The sequence below is a fragment of the Aphis gossypii genome, chromosome 1, assembly GCF_020184175.1.
Source record: "Aphis gossypii isolate Hap1 chromosome 1, ASM2018417v2, whole genome shotgun sequence".
NCBI lineage: Eukaryota > Metazoa > Arthropoda > Insecta > Hemiptera > Aphididae > Aphis > Aphis gossypii.
The window spans coordinates 66,154,378-66,180,309 of NC_065530.1; the positions used below are offsets into that span (position 1 = coordinate 66,154,378).

The 25,932-nt window shown below is 27.6% G+C and overlaps 1 protein-coding gene across 1 annotated transcript in view; it reads left to right on the plus strand.

Annotated features, from left to right (window-relative positions):
* LOC114121963 (uncharacterized) overlaps positions 1-25,932 on the plus strand; it is a 72,165-nt gene that overhangs the window by 6,332 nt on the left and 39,901 nt on the right. Inside the window, exon 2 of the mRNA XM_027984481.2 lies at positions 25,469-25,693. Coding sequence (XP_027840282.2) covers positions 25,469-25,693 — 225 coding nt within the window. The remainder of the gene's footprint in view (positions 1-25,468; positions 25,694-25,932) is intronic.

Consider the following 25,932-nt stretch of genomic DNA (forward strand, 5'->3'; position numbering starts at 1 on the left):
TTTTTCGAGATATTTTAATTCAATAAAATTTATTTTTACATCTGTTCATACACGCGCAAGACTAAATTTGAATGATGTTACTTTAATTTCGTGTGTTGAAATAATTTATCTAAAATATTACAATAAAAAAAAAAATTATCAATATTTTAGTAAGTTTTTTTCTACGGTATTTAAAAATAGGTTGGAAAGTATGGAAATTTATAAAAATATTTATATTTTTACTCCTAATGTGTCAATAATATTTAGTCAAAAGTCATTCAAATAAGCATAGTATATTATAATATGTAAATTATGTTTGTGTAGAATAACTTACTAAATACTTAAACGATGTGCGTTTCCCTCGGCTAATTTCGTCAAATAAAACAGTAGTATTGTAAAATCCTGTTTTGACAGTAGGTGCGTGATGCGTTATATTATGTTCATCGACCCAAACATTTTGTCACGAACTTTGTGCACAATGTTTGACGAATGGCAATTGTATGCGTTTCTGTACTAATTTAAATTATAAAGTTACTATCTTATATTTAAGGTTATTTTGTTATTTTCGATAAACTTATTACCTACTCTACGTATATTAGTTATGTACATAGATATTATTTTCACAATGAGCTGATACAATTTTTTATAGAACTAGATTATAATTATAGCATATATGCAGTATGACATATTTTAATTAACCTGGAATTTTAGTATGGGTCCTTGTTTCCTTATTATATACTATTGACTTATGTCTAGTTGTTGAATTCAAAATGTTGTAAGGAACTGGTGAAACTTGTAGGCGGTCATAGTTTCCGCCAAAAATGTGATTTTCGTTCCCACCAAATATACTTCTACTTATATTATTGCAATGGAGTTTTAAAGCCTCTAGTCCAGGGATTCCCAACCTTTTTATCATCGAGTACCACCCGACACTTTTTCAATCAATACGCGTACCACTTCAATTCTAAAACTAAATTAGGAGTCAAATTTTTTTTAACGTATATTTTTATGATTCATTAATTTCTTAACATTTTTTTTTATTGTTGGATATTTATGAAAGTAAAAAAAAAATTTAAGTTAAAATTTCTTTGCGTACCACCTACGAGTTTTCCACGTACCACTAGTGGTACGCGTACCACGGGTTGGGAACCTCTGCTCTAGTCTATTTCGATCGTCGATTTTTATCGAGATTCACGATAAACCATTTGATAACGCAATAGAAGAACATAAAAATAAAACAATTTCAAAAATGACATTTTTAAAAAAGGTATGCAACATGCAACAATTATTTGAAATAATAAATAATTTATAGAATTGTCAGAAATATTTGACTTAATATATTATGTATATATATATATATAAAAATGTAATTATAATAACCTTAACTCAATTGAAGTTCAGAAACATGAATCCGAAAATTAAGTCAAACAATTTTTTGGGGGTCATAAAGACCGCCTCCCCGTGGTGGTTCCTGGGTAACTTTAAATGGTTCTTAAACTATGATTTAGACAGGTGAGTAGAAATATATTTGGCGGAAACAAAAATCGAACCTTTTTTGTTTTGGCGAAAACGATACTTGACAAAAACGATTGACGCTCAAACTTCTATTAATATAAGTTGTTAACTCATAATTTTTGTAAGTTAATTATGATTGTTATTAATACTTATTATATTGTAAAGTTTTTTTTTTTTTTTTTGTTATACCATGATTAACATCCCACTTTTGTTTATACAAAATGTAAATACTTGTATTATTGTGATAATACCTATAGGTAGTCTTCATAAGTTTTGTATTTATTATAAATTTATAAACTATAACATTTAAGAACTTAAATTACAAATTAAACTTAATTTATTGATAATATTTCATGTACATTGATTATAATGTAGGTATAAATAAAATATATTATATTTTAGGTTTAAAAAAGTGATTAGGATGTAGGTACCATAGAGTAATAAAGTAATTACTCTATAGCATATACGGTTTCTTTGAGATACTATTTAAAATGTATAAACTGCCTATCGTTATTCCATCTTTGTTTCTCTTTTTACCATATAAAAAATACAAAAGAAGAGTGTTTGCATGCGATATTTATTGTGTACGTATCACGGTAAGACTAGACAATTAATCTGAAGGCATTGGGTAGGTTTTAATGTATTCACGCTAAAGGGTCGGACATAAATCCCGGAACCTCTTATCGGAAGCCTGTCCCTTCCGGCTTTCTCGGAACGCTGATAGTGTCAAGATAGCTCTGCTTTGGTCTTTAAGCCTTTACACGCTTCGAGAATTTCAGTACCAAACTAAAGAGAAAATCGTTCAAACTGCTAGTTCGCACAATACGCATAAGTACGGTTTTACCCAAGTTTTGTTCAATGAAACCACGAATGTTATGTTAACATAATTAATTAATATCATAGAACAAAAAAAATATATATAATGTATTATATTATGTACCTTTATAATATATAGGTACATTTAATATATTTTTATTACTCGCAACTTTATTGATATTTACCGAGTATTTAGTTTTTTTTTAATTATTTCTTACTAAACTGAGAAAATGTAGTTATGTTAATGCATTGCCAGTCATTGATTCGTGATTAAATTTTAAATTTACAAGTTATTCCACCATGTAAACAACTATAGGTTAGGTTAGGTTAGTGCTCGCGTCTCGAGTTGGTGTGTAGTATTTGAGCGATTTTAATTGTAATTTCTAGAAACTTCGGAAAAAACATTTTTATTTACTAGGTTAGGTAAAGTATAAAAAGCTTTTATAACAATTTAGTAAAAATATTTTTTCTTTAATCATAGTGTATTGTTATTCAAATAAGTTGTAATAATTAAATAATTATAAAATATTTACTAGGTAGATAGTGTTATAAAATTTGTGTTTTAATTGTTTCATTAATGGTAGATTATTTTTAATTTAAAATTAAATAAATTATACCTATACCTATTATATCTTGTATTATATGTATTCGCTTATGTATATTTTAATATATAATTGGTACCTAAATCTAAATTTTTTTGAAGTAGAAAAATGTTGAATGATGTCTTTGTTTATATTTTTAGAATTATAGGTTGGTTGCCAGACTACCGTATTATAAAAATGCATTTTGTCCTTATGAACAAAAGCACTCTCTTATAATAAAACAAAAATTATTATCATATTTAAATAAAATGACAATTGTTCTAGAGATTTAGACTTGAGTAAACAATTTTTTTTTTTATAAATATATATTATTTATAATTCGCGTCTCTTTTATGTCATTGTTTGTTAATAGTAGTTTCGGCGAATGTCTTTGATGTATAGGTAAAGGTATTGTTAGTTATTTAAGTAATTAAAATGTAAATATCTTTGGTGAAATAAAATTAAACATCTAAAAATATATTCATTTGATAGGAATGTAATCGAGCACTGCAGTACATCTTTGGCTAATTATTCTCTTAAAAATTGTAATTTTGTAGTCTACTTTTAGATTTTAAGTCAAGTAATGAATGCATCGGTTTTATAACAATCTTTTTTTTCTGTATCATCACTTTTTTGAGTTAATTTTTTCATTTTTTAACTTTGAGAGGGGTTTTGATAGGAAATTGGTTCTAGTTGTACAGTAAGTACTTAACCATAGCAGAATTTACTCTATGACAAGTTACATTCAACTAGGTATTTATATGGCAGAAAACTTTTTTTTTAACTGTTGACATATTATTCCACTTAAAGATTTTAACATCAATAACTATACTTAGGTATATATTTTTTTTAAAGTAAGTACCTAGTTTGTTTTTTTATTAAAGAAAATGTCAAACATTTAGAATAACATATAAATATTAATAATAACTAAGCCCATTGTAACAATTTGCATTTAAATCAATAATTTAGAAAAAGTAGGTACCGATCTACTGTACGTACATTATGTGTTCAGTGGAACTCGTTATTGAAAAAATCACTATGATGAGTTTGTTAAATTTGAATTCAATGATAACCCATTGTATACGATTAAAAACGATTCTAAGCAAATAATGTCTACATTTTGGTAACTATGATTATAAAACAATTATTTTAAAAATATAATATGAATAAAATATGCATGAAAATTCCCTTTTTCCTTAATTGTTTATGTTTTTCTCGATAAAAAAGTATTTGAAATTTTTAATTGCGACTTAATTAAGTACAAACTAGATTCAATTTTTTGTCTAAAACCACCCTCAAAGTGAAAATGGAAGCATTTTATCGACTACTAAAAGTGTATATAGACATAAAAAAACACACTATTATTATATCAATACATTAATCACTACGCTTAGAATCTAAAAAGAATTTTCATTTATAATATGTAGTATATGTAATATTAGTATAATAATTATAATTATAATTAATTAATTTTAATGAATTTGATAGTTCAATTATAAATTTGAAATACCATCCGTATAAAAATCTATTGTATTCTAATTTCATGGGTTATGTGTCTTGTAATGATATACCTATTTATATTGTATATTCATTAAAAAATTTATAGAATGACTCTAGAAAATGATGTAAAAAGAATGAAGGTTATATACATTATACACACGTACTATCAGAGATTTTCGATTTTTTTTTTTGACTATAGCTAATCAACCCCGAACTCACTAGAAGAGAGGGCCAATTAACAGATCCTTTCGAATTTTTGGCTCCAATAATAATAAAATAAAAAAAAAAATAAAGAGAAAGTAAGAAGAAGAGGAATATGACGTAGAGGTTATATTTGTACTACATACGAGTAAACTAATCTTCGACTCTAGGCACGTAAACTTCACAAATGACAGCTTAGGGTCTCCGGGGAGATTGAACGAGGGCGGCAGTGGCAGCAGCTATAGTAGTGTAGCAGCAAAAGCTAACAGAAACAAAATTATTATTCGACGATAGTATTCCTGGGCCCCTACTGATAAATTTGACCCCGGCGCATACGGCAATCGTAAAAATTAATCCTAACACTTCGCGTTGTATAGCGTCGCCGTCACCCTCCACCGACTCGACCAGTCGTCACGTAAAATGTCTGCAGATATTTACATTATTTACAAAACGAATGCCTTTCTTCCCTACTCTACAGCAATACACTCCCAATGGTAATCGGCCTTAGACAAAAACGAATTGCACAAACATAAATTTTAACTATATATACATTGAATAGTATAGTATATAATAATATGCTGCAGGTAGATATAATAAATTATAATGTGTAATATATTAAACGCATTTTAGAGGTGTGTGTGTGTGTGTGTGAGTATTTCGGACTAATGAGAAAAGGCTGGGCAGAGGTCCTCAGTTGATGGAGCTAATCATGACGACCCTTATGTATATAATTGTAAAGTTACTGCGATGATGAGTTGGCGGAGTGGAAAGAAGGAACGAGGGTGTAAAGGGGTCTTTCCCGCCACGCCACTGTCGGAAATAATATTTCTGCTGGGAAATTTTGCAAACTGCTATTTCGCCAACAGCAACCTTCATTACAAAAAACATTATGTTTAAATGCTACTAATAATAAAAATGGAAAGTATGCATTCTATATATTTTTTTTTAATTAACAGTTCACAGAGTAAAATTTATATTAGAATTTAGGAGTACTTTCATTGGCTTTTTTGTGACTTATTGAGGTATAAACAGCAAAAAAGTATCTTTAAATTAATTCAAACAGTGTAAATAGAATATTATAATGTAATATATAATTAATTATGTATACCTAAGATTTATACGATTTTTCACATTTAAAACCTAGTTTTAAAGATCATAATTTTATTATTGTTTAACATTTACAATTTAATTGTTTAGTTACTTTTTTGTTCATCGTACAATGTATATATACTTAAATATTTATTTATTATTTTAATGTTTTATTTAAAAATGTGGTTTACTTACACTTTATAATAGATATTTCGTTATCTATTATTCATTATTGTCTGATAAGAATTTTTTATTACTTTAAAAATATATATATTTAATAATTTATGGTTATAATAATGTTGTTAAATAACAATGTTATGCATGTAATTTTATATACTTGGTGATAAAAAAAAAAAAATGTTTACCTTACCTATTTTGTATTTTTTTGTTCGTATTTTAGTATCTGGTGTAGGTTTCTAGCCTGGTAGATAAATTAATATTAATTTTACATATAAACTTATTTGCTATAAACTAAATAGATTTATAAATATATTGATTTCATTTTAGTTATGAAATTATAAATGATCACTTAATAGTTAATTATATTGTTGTTAAAACTAATTAATTATTGGATTTTTTAGATTCTGAGTGAAGCAATTAGTGTATTGGTTTTATAAATACATGTGTGCATTTTTTTAATAGAACAAACAATGCTCTAATATTCAACTTTGAGGAAGGCTACTAGTTGAAAATAATATCTAGTTTGTACTTAGGAAATTAAAAATAAACAACCGAAGATACTTGATTTTTCATTAAATTTCTTATTAGAATCTACTAAACTTGGTATAATTTCCAAAATATATTGGCTCTTATTTGTGTTATTTTTAGACATAAAATTTTTTCTAAATTTTTTTTAATTTGTGTTTTATAACATATTTGTGTGAGTAGGTATAAGACTTAATACAATGGTTCTTATAAGTTTTTGTTGCGATAAAAATACATATAGACAGAATTTTTTTTAAGCATTTCTATTTCTAATTTTTAAAAATTGTTTATTTAAACGAAATATAATAATTTTAGTTTTTTTATTGTGATGTAAAAAATATCATTTGTTGGTACTTGATACTTTAATTAATATTGCCACACATATTATTATTATTAATTTTATTATACTCAATGATGTTTATACACTATGTAAATAAATTTTAAGATTTTTATACCACAAACCTATTCACACCGTTTTACTGTGATATATATAATATCAATACAAATATAGGTATAATAAAATATTTAAATATTCTTAAAAACAGACTAACCTGCAGGTCTCCGCTCAGAAACGTTTTTCGTGCATATAATGATTGGGGTAATGTTTTATTATTGAATTCATATTGAACGCATCCATTAATAAACCTACCGACAAAGTATTCCTTATACTTTATATTTAATAAATATCATCGTGGCTTTCCTGGTTTTCAAATTTGTTTTTTTTTAGTTTTTAACACTTCATATTATAATTTTGCTTAGTTAAAATTTCTACACTTACAGGTGTTATTTCATTTAACAAAAATCAGGGGTTTTCTTTATAAATAATGATGTTAATGTACAAAAATATTTATTTTTTTAGTGTTTAACATTTTATAGTTGAATAAATTTAGGTATTACTTTTTATTGAACTTGTCATTTAGTAAGATTGAATATTCTTATTAAGTTTTAAGTTCAAACGTTTGTAACAAAATCAAAATTATGCATTATTAAGTTGGTTGTATGTGGTTATCATGAACTGCGCGTGCTTTTCATCAAAAGAAATATTTCCACCCTATAGATAATAGTTAATGACACTTATATAAACTCAGTCAAACGCAATCCCGAGTGTCCTCGAACTCCCTGCCGGTCCCAGTTAACCCTATATGTGTGAAAATTTAAATACATTGCCGTGGTGCGTATAATTATAAATTATTATTATTATTATTATTACAGAGGAGTTCAGAATTTACTATAGTTAAAAGCCACTTGTGTAAAAGTTTTTGGAACACCTTATGGTGCTCGTACCCTACCGACCGCGACGACGATTTGCCTGGTACGCACCTGCTGGCGCGTTAAAAAATAATAAACGAATATTCATAACTGCATTTATCTTTTGCGGCGCAAGTATACTAGTGTTTAGCTGTGGATTGCTGACGTAATGTGTTTTACTCGCATAATTCGAGGATCGGCTATGCATATCCTTTTTTCTGTTTTATTTGAAAAAACCCATTATGTCGCATGACCTAGACAGGTTAAACACAACTCTTGAGATTTAAAAAAATTCACATTTTCAATGGGACTTGAGTGAAAAAAGCATTCATTAATTTTTTTTAGTGCTCTAAACATTACCATTTCGAATAGATTGACATTATGCTAAAAAGGTCTTCATTTTTGTGTTTTAAGACAATGAAACCGGGAAATTTTTAGATTAAAACGAAATCCAAAAAGATGTCTTTGAATTGTTTGAATATTCTGTTTTTAACATTTTTTTTATCAACATACAAGACAGATTGCTTTAAAAAGTAACGAAAAAGCGAAAGAAAAACTTTATCCATTACTCCGGCTTATTAAGCATGGAAAAACTACGGATTCCATTGGCACCCCGTTGGCCAAACAGGAATGAAAAAAAAATAATTTTATTGGATTTGTTTTGTGAAACATAACATCCGGGAATCTGTGCAGAATTAATTGGTTTTATTGCAAAAAGTTCCTGTTAAACGATTTTTCCGAACACCAGCGGAGTGACATAGAATAATTTTTTACTGGTCGAGAATCGTGGAGGGTTTGAAAAGACCCTTTACCAATGACCGCTGGTCCGAAACAAATTCATTTTTATATAAACACGCCTATATATTCAGCAAAAAATCTTGAATATACGTGCAACAATGGCAAATGAAAAACTGACAGGTAAAGAGTCCTTTGAAATAAAGGTTGCTTACCGCTATCATTTTTCTTCGCTTTATAGTTTCTACACATTCCTGCGGCGATGTGTATATGTGCGTACACTACATTACCGCCAGATGCCCTTTTTGCGCGCGAAGGTTTCGTGCGAACTCCACAACACTACAACCCCGAGGTGAAACGACGGAAAACCACCCGCACCCTTCCGTTATCACGCTTGTGTTATCCTGGAAGTCCGGACCGTTAATTTATTAAACAGGATAAGTCGACCAGAAACATAAATAACATCGCGCGCGGGTTTCCTTTCTCTCAACATTTACTCTCTCTTATACACACGCGCGCGCGCTCGCGCGCATACACACATAATATATATATTTATATATACACAAACAGGTTGATAGGTTGACACAACTATTTTCGCGTGTCCGTCTGTCCGCGCTTCTTTACGCTCGTCCGTCCACTCACCACTTCACCATACACCACTGCCGTGATAGAATTTACGACTGTTAGAACAATGCCCCGGTACAAAAGAGAGGAAAGACTATTTTAATGTTGTTTCAAACGGTAAGAGCGACGACATGATCGTGCCCGTTGCAAAGAACAAAATGAACACTACCGTCGCGTCGGTCCACTTCTCTGGGGAAATTTGGCGTTGTGCTAATCCCCCCTTTTCACCCCTATACACTTACACACACACACACACACACACACACACACACACACACACACACACACACACACACACACACACACACACACACACACACACACACACACACACACATACACACACGTGCGCAAGCACTCATCATTCACTAGTTTGTGTTGACACTTGTTTTATTGTGAACTCCATCCTGAATGAATTTTGAATGTTGACGGAATTTTTGAATTCTGTGTAACGATTTTTCACTCGCCAATAATAATTATTAGTTTTTTTCCATAATGAGCATTATATTATAAACGCTAAAGTATATCCCTCTACAATATAATTACTCAGTGCTTTATACGATTTCGAAATTTAATAATTCCCGCCATTCCCAGTACACAATATTGTTGTTTACATAATTTTGTCTATTTATAATATTGTTATCAAGTATTTTGAAAATGAATCATGCTTCAGCCTCCTTAAAATACATTTACACACGTCCATTATTACAATAATACGAATCGTCATGCCATAGCATACGCTTATTACTATAGGTAACAATAATATAAAACGAACGTCCATAAATAAATAAATGGTTATGATATACTTAGATATAATTTGTTGAAATTTCCTGGTTCAAAAATTATTTAACAATTAAAATAATACAATGTGATTGACATTCTTGTAAGGAAACTAATAACCAGATTTTCGCAAGATTATGGTGTTTTCGTGTTTTCGTGCAATTTTTAGTAAAATTTAAGCATTTTCCTAAACTAATTACATTTACGTCCGAATTGAATTTAAGATACTTTTGATACATTCTTTCTGTCCAAAATCCCATAAAGTGATTAATATACACGTAAAACTAAAAAAATGTTTAAGCAAATTGATTATTATAGCATATTATTATTTAACATAGTTATTATAGTTTATTGAAAATCATCAGATTATTTACAATGTTTTTACGTATTGAATTCTTGTATAGCAGTATTATTATTGTTCGTTTGTTCTAGAGAAATCGAATAATGGCGTCCATAATATAAATAAATCAGTGTACATTTTTACCTTATATTTAATTATTTTCAAAAGGTTTATTTGTATATAAAAAATTACGTTTCGTTTTTTAGTACTCGATTTTAATAAAATGTTAGGATTAAATTGTTTAGGGTTTTTAGGGCTACATTAAAAAAAAATAATGTTTTTGTAATTCTTTGTCGGTGTAAAGATTTTTATAACTGCTCAACGGCTTGATGGAGTACATTTATCCGTTTCGAATTGCTTTTTCCGTGTATCTTCTTTATTGAACCATGAGATAATTCCGGTTTTGTATTTCTGTTCTCATTTTCTATAAAAATTATTACCATTATTTACGTATTGCTTCAATAATAATATCTCGAATGTTGTTTTGGAGTATAGTCATACAGACACTAGAATATTAAGAAATAAGTTAAATGCAGTATGAATATCTTCTATATTGCTGTAATAAAATACGTTTGTTTTTTTCTTTACTCACTATTTGCTATATATAATGATAAAAGCACATAAGGCGGACTATCAGCATCACACAGGCTACGTATAAGAAATAATATTTTATGTGGGATCTGGAGTGCACCTGCTCATTTTTCATAACAATAATATAAGACAAAAACCATATCCCCTCTTGCATTGTTATTATATAATGTCGGGTTTTTGACTACTTAAACTGTAAACCGCTACGTTATATTATGCGTTAAAAGAAAATAACTGAATAAAAAAATAATGATAACATTTTTTTACGTCTTGTTTACATTCAAATTCGTTTGGCAAGATCAATTATTCAGTCGACGGCAGTGCCCGATGACAATAAGGGGTGGGAGAGTGGTTAAAGCTGAAAAATTAATCCCCAGGGTCGCCTAGCTGCTTATAGTAGTTATACAGGCAGCAGCAGTAGCAAAGTACGTTGGCATAATCGAAATGTACAATGCTTTTTATTCAATTTTAAGGTCAAAAACTTTTTTTGCATTTATATATATATATTATGTGTGTGTGTGTGTATATAATATATAGATCATGCACTTTGAATGAGATTTCTTTGTGGAGGGAGATATGGGAAGGAGAGTTGTTTTTCGAAAAATTAGGAGTCGTTTGTTCAAACGTCGCTACGATAACAGTGGCAGTGTCGTTTTATCTCTCCAACCGTTGAATATCAAGGGGAGGACCATATTAAAACTACGCGTAACCCAACAATGGAAATATGTGCGTGTGTGGACATTTTAGAGTGCCAAAGTAACAATGAGTGTCTATAAAGTAGGCGGATTACACGACGGTGATAGCGCATGTGTGCGTAGTGTAGAGGTGTAGTAGAAAAATTAATGTGGGTTCACGGCGATGGTCTTGGTGATAAATGACTTGTGTAAATTATACAAACGTGTCGTCGTCAGGCAACCACCAAGTTGTTCCCGAAACTGTTAAATAATAATAATAAAAGGTTGGTCGGTATTGTTTGTTATCATAGAATTCCTGGTTAGGTTAGGTATATACTATATAATACATATTATATGGGTAATACACGCTGATTTTTGTTGGTTTTGATTTCATAATAAATTTAATTTGATATTTCAATGTTTTAATAATAATAATAAATTTAGTACCTATACCTATTATATTTATATAATATATTAATACCTGTTAAAAATAAAAATAAATTAATAGAAATTATGTACGCATAGAAAAGGACTTTATTTAATATGTTTATATTTTAGTAAAAAAATTCAAAATAATATTAGATCAATGCTCAGATCCTTGTATTTTTAATGAGAACTATAATTATCAGTGTTTAATAAATAGCAAGGATCCCTAAATTTCAAACGATTATAATGCCATAATAATATAAATGTACTAATTTAAAAGTATAGAAGGTTTTTATACTTAGTAAAATTATATTTTTTCAATGATCATATAATAATATTAAATTAAAATAATTATGAAATACCTATTTAGTAGAATATTATTATCTGTGTGAAATATTACATGCCGTATTAAAAACTTTACAAGATTTTTTTATGTTGCTAAATTACATTTAACTTTAATTCTGTATATTATCTGTTTTATTATACTTTTATCTCATATACTCTATACTCAGCAATAAAAATTTTTTTAGTATTAAAAATATCATAAATCCTATTTAAATTTAAGTTAAAATAACATTTAAACGACGAATGAAAACCGTAGATTTTTTTCAACCTACACATAGTAGAAAAAACGTATCACGAGTATTTATGGTATAAGTTGAATTTAAAGAATTAAATAATAATATGTATCTTTGAATGTGTATAACACACTTAAACTCATAGATGTTTTATTGTATTAATAATTATACGTAGGTACTAGTGTATAAGTATATAATTTTTACATTAAATTAAATACGAATAAAATATTTATGAATATTTGATACTTAACATTTTTAACATAATATGTTACATTATATATAACTGTATAACCTTCAAAAGGTATAATATTAGATTTATATTTTAAATTTTGATTAAAATTAATATTTTTAGTACAATTTTAAATTATTTTGGTCGATTCTGCAATTTCAATGGTGTTGAACTTATTTTTTTTTTTATATATCTTTTTAATATTTTATTGGGTTTTAAAAGTAGTAAACAAATCTTTTTGATTTTCTCTATAGTTTTTTTTTTTTGATCGTAATATAAAAATTTCACTCGGAAAATATTAAAAAAATATCAGTTGATGTATTTATATTTATAATCGAACTCTGATAGCCATTTTTCGAATGTAATATTATCATTATTTTCGAATTATATATAAATAAATTATTCTTAAACAACTTTTCAAAGTGTTATATTTTTTGTTCAATCATACATTTCTATCTTAAAACACAGAAAATTTTGAAATTGTAGGTTTATTTAAGTCACTTGTATTACTGTAAAACTTCATTATATGTTTGCGGATTATTGGCGCTACAATAGAAAAGCGGTGGTTGCAAAATAGTTATAACTACAATTCAGCGAACAATATTATATAACTAGTAACCACTAGATAAAAGTATTATTAATATATTTTGAAATTATCTACAGCATTGTATGGTCTCTATAAACATTATGGAAACCGATCACGAACCACTGACGTGGTCTACGTCCACCCTCATCTAACCTAACATCCACACTGCTTCTGTCGGTATACCGAGACTTCTTTGACATGACCTACCACCGATTGGCTGATTCAAATGCAATGGAGTAACTTTCTTTTTGTTACTTGCCTGTCGTCCATTAGCTACAAGCTAGACTTTTTCGTCTTCTCACCCTTCTTTACCATTTGCTATCCCTTCGGTTCACCCTAGTTTTGGTTCAGTTATTTATTAGTTTAAAAACCTTCTCTTTTAAAATTTCCCCAATCCATAGTCGTCGCCTTGTTCGATTTAACTTCGTTATATCCACTTGTGCTTGTCCCTTCAACTTTGTACTGCTGCCATCACTGACAAGTCTTCAAACTTGATTACACAATCTTCACAAAGTTCAGAACAATTGTGTCAACAGATTTCCACTTCCTTTCTAAACAAAATCAAAATGAAACGTGTGCATGTATAATATATTTTAAGAACGAGGTTAAAACTATTTCCTAGATAGGTATGTATATTGTATATATCTAAGTATAGTTTGTCTTAAATTACCATAAATAGTATTGTACTGTTATTTAATTGTATTAAAAAATAAATATACTAACAAAAATATTTGAAAAATATTCTTTGTCCCTTCAAGCTCTGTTATCTATTTAAATTTATCCAAATTACTTCATAAAACTTTTTACGAGGAGCTATAAAAACGTACAGGAAAATAATAATAATCATAAGAGACCTTCAGCCATTTTTATTATAATCGTATTTTTTTTCATACTTACCAGATCTTCCCTACAGTATTTCGAAAGTTATTTCATAAATTTAATTCCATTATATAAATATCTATTATGTGAACAATCGTATTATTTGATTATAAACTTATAACTTGGCTTAAAAAAAAAAAAAAAAATTAAACGCAAGAACAACAGTTACATTTTATAGTATTATTAAAAACATTATTCTAGCTACTGATTATTTATTATTTGTATTCGATTTACAAGCTAATTATATATTTTGTATCATTTGTTTTAATTATTCTTAATTAACTTAAAAATAAATTATTAAAATGGTTAAGGAACTACAGTAAAAATAATTAACAGTATCGCGGTTATCTTATAATAATTGTCCATTTTGTATTGTATTTTTGATGGCAAGGTTCAGATGCTAAGAGCTAAAACTGTTAAACGTTTCATGGACATGACACGTGAAGAATCAAAAATACGTGCTTTAGATAGCCAACGGTTCTCGGTTTTTTTTTTTTTTTTTTGAAGTGTTCTTTGGTATTTTTTTCTATTTTTTGTCACTGGGGAATCGTAAAAGGGATTTTCCATTGCTCTCTGATTTATTGTATAAAGGTTTTCTGCGGTACAAAGCCCTTTCAATTTAAAAAAGGTCTTCCGGAGGGATAAAAATGGTGCGGAGCACGCTTTAAAGTATTAATGGCGTCTATGATGCATTCCTAAGCCACAAACTGATAAATTTATAAATGTTCAATATTGAGAACTTCAATAATGGGTTCTTATTTTTTCATTTTTTTTTTTTTTTTGTAAATATTCTAATAGTAATTTATACAAAGTTTAGGATGGATGTATCATGTATTTATTGAATATCTATTAAAATATAATCATATAGTTAGATACCTTAATTTTATTATGAGGTCATTGATATGAATATTTCATTTAAGATTTAAATAATTTAATAGACCAAGGTATTTTAAGTTAGAGTATTTAAATAATTTTAAACTTATTTATGTTGTTGTATATGTGTAATACATTTATATAATATATTATCTTTTTGTTAGTTTCAAATTTTTTTAAGAGACCAGTCATCTAGTAAAGTTGCTTTGAATAATCGCAAATAAAGTTACTAAGTTAACTAAAGAAGCGTGTAGAATACTATTATTTATTTATTACAATCGATTTCCGTACCTACTTGATTCTCCTTGACCGAAGATGTTATAACAGTTTTTTTTGTTTCCATCTTTTTTTAACATTTTGTGATTGCATCGAATCAAAATTACATATATTAAAAAGTCGTTCGTTCATTTCTGGTGACTAGCTGTTTCCTATCGAATATGTTCAATTGGAAATGTTTTACAGCATGCGCTATGTTGTTACTATAATATGAGTGAATTCGATGAAGTACACTTGTGATGTATATCTTATAAGTTTATAACAATTAAATTGCAGTCATTTATTATTTTTGTCTTGAAAAATAGTGTACCTTCAGGTCTTGCGACTAGGGTGTCCAGTAATAAAACCAAAATACATATGGTAGCGCGGAAAAATTTACTACGGCACGTGATCTTGTCGGACGACAACCCGATTTATAAATATGTGGTGGAAAAGACACCCTTATACTAAATTTCGATTGTTCATTCTAGTCATGAATCAAATTTGTCAACTTGAAAAACGATACCATCTTTTATACTCCCCTTTACGGTTTTTTTGCTTAAATTAACACGAAAATGGCGTTTCTATAGTTTGAAAAGTAGAATCTCGTTCAGTAATATATTACTAAACGAGATTATATAAAACTGACCTCTGATGTATATTTTTTTTTATTGGAACTTTTATCGTTTATTTATATACACTTAAATTACCTATAGTATATTATCAATGTCTATTATGTTTCATACACATCTTTTTTTTAGATATATAGTAAAAAAGCTATAAAAAAGTTTTATGCAATAAATCTGAGTGGATTTTAAATTGAACACAGATGGTAACTTAGGAAAAATCACTTATTTAATTTATTATTATTAGTCGATTTCGAAAAATATTGTAAATAAAAATAACAAATAACGAGGAAATAATGTAAGCATTTTCTGATAAACTATTATAACCACTCAAAATTATTCTTTGAATCCGTTGATTTACCTACTATCGATTTAAATTATAGATTGTTTACTCTATATAACGGAAAACGTCTATTTATTTTTATTATCAACTCAAATTTATACAATATTTAGAATAACTATAATAAAAATTATTTTCAATTAAATATTTTGTCTAACAATATATGGTAATTAGGTTTGTTGTAAATATTATATAGGTAATTGACCCCAAAATTTAAGATTTCCTCAAGAGTAAACATTTCAAATTAAAAAAAAAACTGATATAGTTTGAACGAATGCTGCAATTATGGCATAGTGAACAATTTTTTTCATCTTTATTTTTTCACCGCAGTAGGTAGGTACTTCGTCAGATTTCACAGATAAATCCACTCGTGTTTCTGAGTTTTTCAAAAGACTAAGAGATTTTTTTTCTCTAATGAAAATCCAAGAGCTCTACTACGTTTCATTATCCGGATACAAAGGGAAAGGGCGTCCACGCCACTTGACCGCGTAGTCCGCGATACTGCATTTTAAGACGTTTTACCCGATTGACGGTCATACAAATATTATTACATTTCCTGCATTTCTATAACAAATATAATATAACCATTGCGATTATTGTTGCTGTGTTAGTACATTGTACACCTATAATATATATATATATTATTTACAGTATATAATAACTATATAACCTCTTCAATTGACAATTATTACATTCATTTTTGATGCCACTCCATTAAAACTCGTATTCGATTGTTTTTTATTTGAAAATAAATATATTGTATACTACAGTACTTTATAATATTATTGTACGTTATTAAATAAATTTTATAAAACATTAATAATTTATCTAAGTACTGGTTAAGTATGTGTAATGAAATTTTTACATGTTAACCATTATTACAATTGTATTATACTATCTAAATAAAATATATATATATGCATAATGCATATAGATATAAATGTAATATGTATATTTATAATAAATAAATATGTGGATTATATATTAAGTAGATATACCTATTTTCATTTTAAATAAGATTTTAGTATTAAATAAATGGTCTTAAAAATAGTTCATAATGAAAATAGCAATTTCAAAGTTTAAAATGTATTACTGAAAGTTTATTTTAAATAATTTTTGTTGTAGTATATTGGTCACGAAATCATTAATAGGTACTAATAACTAATAACTCTCAGCTTTCTACAATATTTTTATTTAACTAAAACACCGTTAAATAGAAATAATTATTTATTAATTAATACAATTTATAAATTAATTATTTAATTATTATTTAACGTATCACAATTATTTATTTTGGGTTATTTTTTGTTTGCTGGATCCAATATACTAAAATTATTATATTTATGTATTTCTATTGTTTGAATTTATGAATTATGTGCTAGGAGTTCAGGGGTTTGATTTATTTTTAAATCTTCAATTAATAAGTAACAAAAGCAGTTATCCCCCTGCTGTATATATAGATACAAAAAAAAAAACGATTTTGAGCGAAAACGGTCTATCAGCACATATCAAGTGATCTAATATATTATTGGTATTTAATTATTATAATGATATTACATATTTAAACTACAGAATAGATTAAATCAGAATGGAAATTGATAAAGAAATACATGGCTCAGCACTCAGCTTATGATCGCTAAAAAATATGGTTGGCTATATTAAAAAGACATACCAGTTCCAAAAATCGTTAAAAATACGTAAAAATAACCAAAAATGAACAAAATACGTCTTTCGTTGTCGAAGGATGCTAATCAACGAAAATTAGAGATGGTTAGTTTGAGAGAGAGTTTTTCTAAGGGTTGAAAATGTTACATTTTTTAATTTATGTAGTAAACAAAAAATAATCACAGAATTCATTCAGTGATTAACACTCTTAAATTGGCGGACTAAAATTTGGGCGACCACAGTTTTTATTCTGATTTAATGTAACCAGCTGTGTTTATACCATATTATATCAATTTATGTAACACAAAATGTAATACATCTTTCTGTGAATAACGTAAAACAGTAAAAATATATCCATATAATAGCTATTTAAATAATATTATAATATATTATCTGTTTATAATAAATAGATAATATTTTAAAATAAATCAAAAATGTTATTTAGTGTACTAAAATATATAACAGTTGAAGTTCCCATGAATGTTGACCTTTCTAAAGTACAAATTAAATCCAATTTGATACTCAGAACTACCTTCATTTTTGTAATTCGAAACATTTTATCGATTTTTATTTTTATCGACAACTTATCGAGTACTCATCCACGCTTATAAAAAAAAACACACCATTAATAAATACATTCATCGCTCCGCTTAGAATCTAAAAACAATCAAGTTGATACTTTTAAGTTATAAAAAATTAATACTATAAAATACGTAATTAGATTTCGAAATAATATATACACATTTAATTTAAATATAAAAAGTAATAGGTATGTCTTTAAAATTGTCACCTTTGGTATTTGATCATGTAACTATATAATCATTGAAGTATTTTTTAAACATTGATTTTATATTTTTTTATTATTAGGTATCCAAACGATTATGTATTTATATACGGTTTAATGCAAAACGGTTTTAAAATATCGATCTTTGTTAAAGTAAAATTGTGAAAAATATTGCGATAAATGAAATAATATCGTTATAAAATTTATTAGGAGATTTTCAGGTTTTATTCGTGTTTATTGTTTTTTATTATACAGACATTTTTTTATGATTATTAAGAATAGGGCAAGCGAACGACGTATCTAAACTAAACATGGTACAGCTTTGTTATTTGGCGCGGGTGTTATTACAACTTTTAATGGGGTTCTTGTTCCGACCTTGTTTCTCTGTCTTTTTCTCTGTATATATATATATATAGAGACTGAAATTCAAGTTAATATCGGCGACGAGCGGTGGATAAACCCCAGTCCGAACTTCGGGCTCCTAAAAACTTTTTTGCTGATGACTGTGTGTTAGAAGTCGCCGCCGACGCCGTTTATTGCCGCCAGACTGAAAATATCCACTTAATTTCAACGGAGTCCCTTCCTTACTCCTCTTTGTCCTCCACCAAGTAAGGGTCTTATTTTTCCGGAAACAGTACGGATTTATGTTTATTTTTGTTGTTGTTTGTTAATAGGTACAATATGCTGCGCTTGGTTTAGAGCTTTCAGACATATTTTTTTGTTCTCAATTCTCCCACGGATATAAAAGAAATAAAATAAAATAACATTAGTCATTGCGTTAACATTATTATTAAATAGTGAAATACTATATTTTTACTTTAAAGTCGAAGTAAATAACTATGCCACAGCCATTCATATTATATACGGCTTTGTTAGGTAACTATTTATCATTCACAAATTCTTGCGTATCTTGATTGATTGAAAAAAGTATTTTTCTGACATTTTTACTTTAAATTTTAAATTGCGCTAAGGTAAGTATAATTATATTATTAAGAATACTTTTTTCTTTCTTGATTAATAGTTTTCATTCTTTATTATTATTAATAATATACACAGTTCATCATAATTTAAAATTATGCTTATAAGAACGTTGTTATATTTATATTTTTATGCAAGCGCAACATGGCAAATTAATTTTTCACGTAATCAACCTTAGCTATTTATTTTTGCTAAGGTATATTTTCACTTACAAAGTTCAAGATGGACAATCATTACATGCCATTTTCGTAGTAGTTTTAATATTTATTTTATAGTAAGGTTTTTATTATTTAAAATATAAGCATCAACAATGGCGAAGCAATGAATTGTGAGTTTCTTTATATACATAATATATATCGGTAAAATTTACATTTCCTTAAGCCTAAAACTGAATTTTGTCATTAAGTAAAAATTATATATTGCAATAATCTGTATGATATTCGTCTTAGTCGTACACGTGTACAATCTACAATCACTGTTGTTAATCGAATTTTTAGTACATTCGTTCGTCAAAAAATTAAAAATACTAAAATTGATAATTTTCTTAGTAAGTAGAATTTTTTTCTTCACTTTGTATGTATGATTTCATAAATAACTTACTGTAAATTTTAATAGCATACTTGTTTGTAAAATATATAATTTCGACATGAACCAACACGGTTGGTTACATTTATTTATCGAATAGCGTTGTTTTTATCAAAGTTGAAATTTTTCAAAACGTTTAGATATTTTAATATTCAGTACAATTTTTATTTCTTAGTTTAAACGTGTTTATATAGTAGCAATAACTTTTTGTACCTATTATCTATTACTTACGCTATGTTGATGTAAATCGTTCTAATGATACTTAATGTTCTTCAATGTCACAATATGCTATAAAAATATGAAATAAAATTGCTTAGTCATTTTTTTTTTTTGTTAACTATAATATACTGGGTTAATAGTTTTTCAATTTATGATTCATTTACCTCTCATTTCTAAATATCAATAACACTTAATTCAATTTTTAATTACTAAATAGTCTATAAAACATAATATTACTTGTAGTAAACTTCTAGTTAGTAATCTTTAGAAAAAATAACACAAAGAATTTAATACTTACATAGTACTTATATATAATACACAAAAATAGTTATTTCAGTAATATAATATTTGTATATAACTTCAATTAAATTTTTAATGTACAAAACTGAAAATTTTCTGTTTATTTTTCATTGCAACAACGTAAACGTTTACCGAAAAATGCCAAATGGAAATATTTTACTAAAAACATTTTTTAATCTTAATTTAAAAAGTACATTCTTAGTATTGCTTTCGTTTTCATCGTGGTATTTATTTAGTTTTTACTCTAATTTGAAACAGTAATTTAATGTATTTATTACAATTCAAAAAAATGATCTGAAACTATACCTATTTAAATGGTTTTCTTTAGGGTTAAGACAATTTTATTTTGTGATTCATTTCTCCCCTGTACGAGTACCTATATTGCACCCGTTTAATCTTTTTACACAAAAAAAAAAAACGTAACACAATTGGGCTATATAATGAAATATAGGCGTAAGTCCTTTTAATAATTTTTCTTCCCGATTTTACAGGCTCAAGACTAACAACGAAAGTAAATTGTTGGATTTTTAAAAAATTCTTTTTTAGTACGACATTAGTACACTCAATAAACTATTTGAAAATATTGATAAAAAAAAGCTACCTACTCGTACTTCTGATGTATTCGTACTTTACATTAAATACTCGGTTGGCCACCCCTGGTATAGGATATCGGTTTTGAAATTGATATATATATTTATTTTATAATAATATATTAATATTTTTAAATAATGTATTGGAAAATTGTTGTAAGGATTATATCTATATTTCATGGAGTATAATTGTGTTGCGTTTTTTGCAGGTAAAAAGCTAAGATGCGAACAATTACATTTTATTTATTATTAATTATTTTTTCTTTCTTCTTATTATTTTTTCATTGTATAAAATGTTTAATTAATAAAGTTAGACTTATTAGAATCTGAGTAGGCTAGGAATGAATTGGTTTAACGACGACGTGTATGGTTTTTTTTGTACTTCACGTTTTGGAGCATACAATTTGTTTCAGCTTTAAATATTGAAGGTGATTTCTGTAAACAAATTTAACCTGGTCGGTACTTTGTACCTAATGGTTTAAAATAAAACGTGTCCATTTTAATTTTCTTAATAGTTGTCAAAAACTATCAAAAAAAAAAATACTAAACAGTTATATTTAGAAAATATCAGCTTAGATAAAATTAATTTTGTTTATAGTTAAATATTTATTAAATTCTCGATTCAAATACTTAATACTATGTGCGTTTGACCTTATTTCATGATTTTTCTTCAATTAATATTTGTTATTTTGTTTGTAATTCAAAAAATATAAACTGGAGAGAATTTCACTGTTGCGTATGTTATTATTTTCTACTTATAATTAAATTCAAAAACTATTTAGAATAATTTTAAGCTATTTATACCACAAACCTAATTATACTGTACGTCGGTATTAATTTACAAATTATATCTATATAGCTACAATATTTTTTGTCAAAAATGACTTCAACTTCCCTCATAAAAGAAAAAAAATTAATAATGTAACATACCTGCACTATCCTTGAGAACTAATGTTGTTACGTCTGTCTTCCTTAAATCGTTTTTACATTTACAATAATTTATGTTGTATTAAAATTTAATACAACCATTTAGTTACTTACTGAATAAGTCGATAAAAATTTAGTCATATTTTTTTCTATTAAATGCATTTTATAATTATGTTTTTCTATTAAACATTTGTTTAAGAAATTTGTCTTTTCTCTAATATACATACTATAATAATATACATTTTTTTATTAAATATAATATTTACGTGTAAATATTAAACTATCTATCTATGTTTTATAATACAAATTTCGTTTTATGGATTAATTTCTTATTTTATAGATAGATAAATAATGATGTTATGGGTTGTTTGAAACTTATGTTGTTTTTCATAATTTAAAATTGTTTGTATTTGTTAAATAGTGTTTACTTATGGTTATTATTGAATTAATTTGACATTGTCAATATTGTATGAATTTCGGTGAAATCTATCATTATGCTCTTGATTTAATTTTTAATATCAACATTAAATTGATAATACGTTTATAATATATTTTGAATATAAAGAGCTTTAAGATCAATATAATTTAAAGGTCAAGTGACATTCAATATTATCAGTTTTAAAAAGGATAACAACTTACGAAAATAAAAATAATTTTATTTAGTATAATTTGGAAATGCAGGTAAATATTTCTATCTACGTATTACCAACGAGTATGACATATTGAATATTATTTTACCTTCTCGGGTATTCTGAGCTTATTGTGTTAAATAAATCAAAAAAAAAAAAAAAAAAAAAATAGTTAAATAGACTCTGCTAGGTAATTGATTTTCTCCTATATTTTATGTGGTTATATTATATTTGGGTGTACCTATATATTATATCTTTATGTAATATAATTTTTGTATACGATTAAAATAAAAAGCAGTATTGTTTTGCTGTTTTAATCATATTTTTAAGTTAACAATAATTTTTATCGTTTGATGTTATATTCGCTAGGATTAGTTTTTTTTCCAATAAATCATTTAATCATGTGTGTTTGTGTTTAAATGTACACAAAATACAATACACAAAAAGCATAATGGTAATATAATCGCATATTTTGTATTTTATATGATAAATTGTGCTCACATTTCTATTAAAATGGATTTTTGTGATATTTAAGATCAGTTATACAAAATGTCAACTTGCGAGAAGGAAGTTATATTGTATTGTTTTTTTTTTGCACACCGCAAATAAAAATAAAACGAGATCAACGATAACGGTTGTTAGCTGTGGAAACAATTGTTGTATAGCTAGCGGACGGGTGGTTACGGGTCGTGAAGGTATTAGAAAACATAACCTCGAGGGTGTACAATTTTTACCGGGGATAATCATTCGAGCTTTTGAACTTTTTTCTCCTACATCCACCCCTCTCACACTTCTGTCTTGTAGGTTTTGGCGAATGAAAAATTGACGTCTTGGCAGAACATTATAAACGGAAATTTTTCACGTAGACGTCGGGTCGAAAGTCATTTTTTCCATTCTCGCGACGGCAGCAGCCTCAACGACGTATATCTTACATATCCCTCGCCTACCTTATCCTTGTTCGTTTTTTTTTTTGCTGACGAATAATAATAATAATCGTAACCCTCATGCTTCAGCTCGTACCGAACTACTTACGTGCGATTCTCTTTCAACGATAATAACCGGATATACCTGCCTACCCTCAGAATGACCGTTGCCGGTTACAAGCAGATAGCGCGTGCTACATTCTCCGCGGGGATTACTCGTTGACGTTAAGTCTAAAGTATTGACGGACGGATAGATGGTGGACGCGCTATCGTCGTAGCTTACCTTTAAACTTTGCCACTGCAATTTTTGAAAAGTTAACATAACCACAAGAGTTAATCAAACATAAACAGATGGGTTTATACTTTTCTATATATATCACGATGATGGTATAGCTATCTACTGTAACCATTTTTGCTCTCAGACATCGCTGTGGTCGTAGAATCGTAACGAATTTGTGTAATTATATGTACCTAATATTATTCTATTGATATACCTAAGAGTGTATATAATACTTGAAAAAGAGAATTACGTAACAAATATTTTATTAAAAATTCTGATCACACTATAATAAAATCTTTCATACATTATGTATGTGTCAAATTCGCAATCAATTATTTGATTAATGTCAAATAAACAAATCTAAACTATAAGCAAGTTTGCTTATTTTATGGTAAAGCTAAAATATTTGTAACCTATTCCATGGTTTGTTTTTTTTCTTGAGCCAAACGCGCGAACAATGCTGGGTAATTAAAAAAATGATAATTCTGCCCCTCAACATATACAATTTATGAGGAAATATTAAATTAGTTTTTTAATATTAGATATTATTCTTTTGTTAAAATTAATTTATTAAAACGATTTAAAGATTGATATTTAAGACGACATCGTTGGTGCAGTTGGTTTTCAATAATTTAGAACAACTTTACAAATGGTCGACTTCAAAATAATAATATTTTAACAGAATAATAGAGTAGTGAATCTGGTTATCCAAATGTATATTCTCATTGGTTGATAGATTTATTCTTGACATGTGATACATTGAGATGTTAGGAGAATTGGATTCAGTTTGTAACCGAACTACCTTACTGAGGGGGCGAGTGACACATAATATTTTTTTTGTCGATTTATTTCATACTTCGTCGTATAAAATACCCAATAATACCTAACTTATAAGAATAAAATATATTCTACGATACAAGTTTTTTTTTGCATTTGGATGAAACGTTTAGTCATAAATCATACGAAAAAAAGATGAACTTAATAAAGCCGGACCAACTAATAAATCGCTTTTGTTATACTATTGTTTTATCGTTTCACTTCTTCCATGGATGGTCCCCCATGAAATTCGCGATTTTTAACGGGGTTTGACAGTTATTGGAGCCCTCTTTGGGCGAATGATGCTGAAAAATAAATAATACCCAGAAAATGAGTTTTGGGTCCTATTCAGACTTCACTGCAGCAGGATTGGAAATATCTGTCTGGTTCGTTTAATACCAATATGTGGCGTGCGTGTACCGAGTGTAAGAGGAGGGAATATTTATCTACGCCTCCCTGTTTATATACGACCCTCTTCCATGTACATAAGAGAACATTTAACATTCACCCCCGGTCGCCCGTCATGGTTGCCGTTTTAATGAGTTTTTCATTTCATTAAATATATATATTTTTTAATATTATTATTATTATTATTATGATTACAGAACGGCGAACGTGGTTATTTGGAAGGCTTAGCGTCCCGGTACGCGGATCTGTACAATACCCATTATCGGGATATTCTTGAGTATCTGGACGAACTTAGGGCCACTGAGTGGGCTGAATTATCTCCCCGAATCACGTTGTTAGCACCCTCGTCGCCTTCCAGGTCGCCGTGCAACATGGCCGGAAATCCGTACTCTCATCACCTGTATGCGCCCGGAAAGTACTCGGTGAGTATTCAAAATCACGATTTTCATTTTATATTATATATACATGTTAAATAATTTACATACCTACTTAAATTGTAATTGTGTTTTTATATTATTACATATTGTTATATTTCTTATTTTATTCTAAACATAGTATTGAACCTTAAATAATATATTGTGAATGAAGTTTAATGAAATACTTACATATAAGTGTGTTTCATATACCCTCGTTTTAAACTTTGAAACCTATATTTATCACA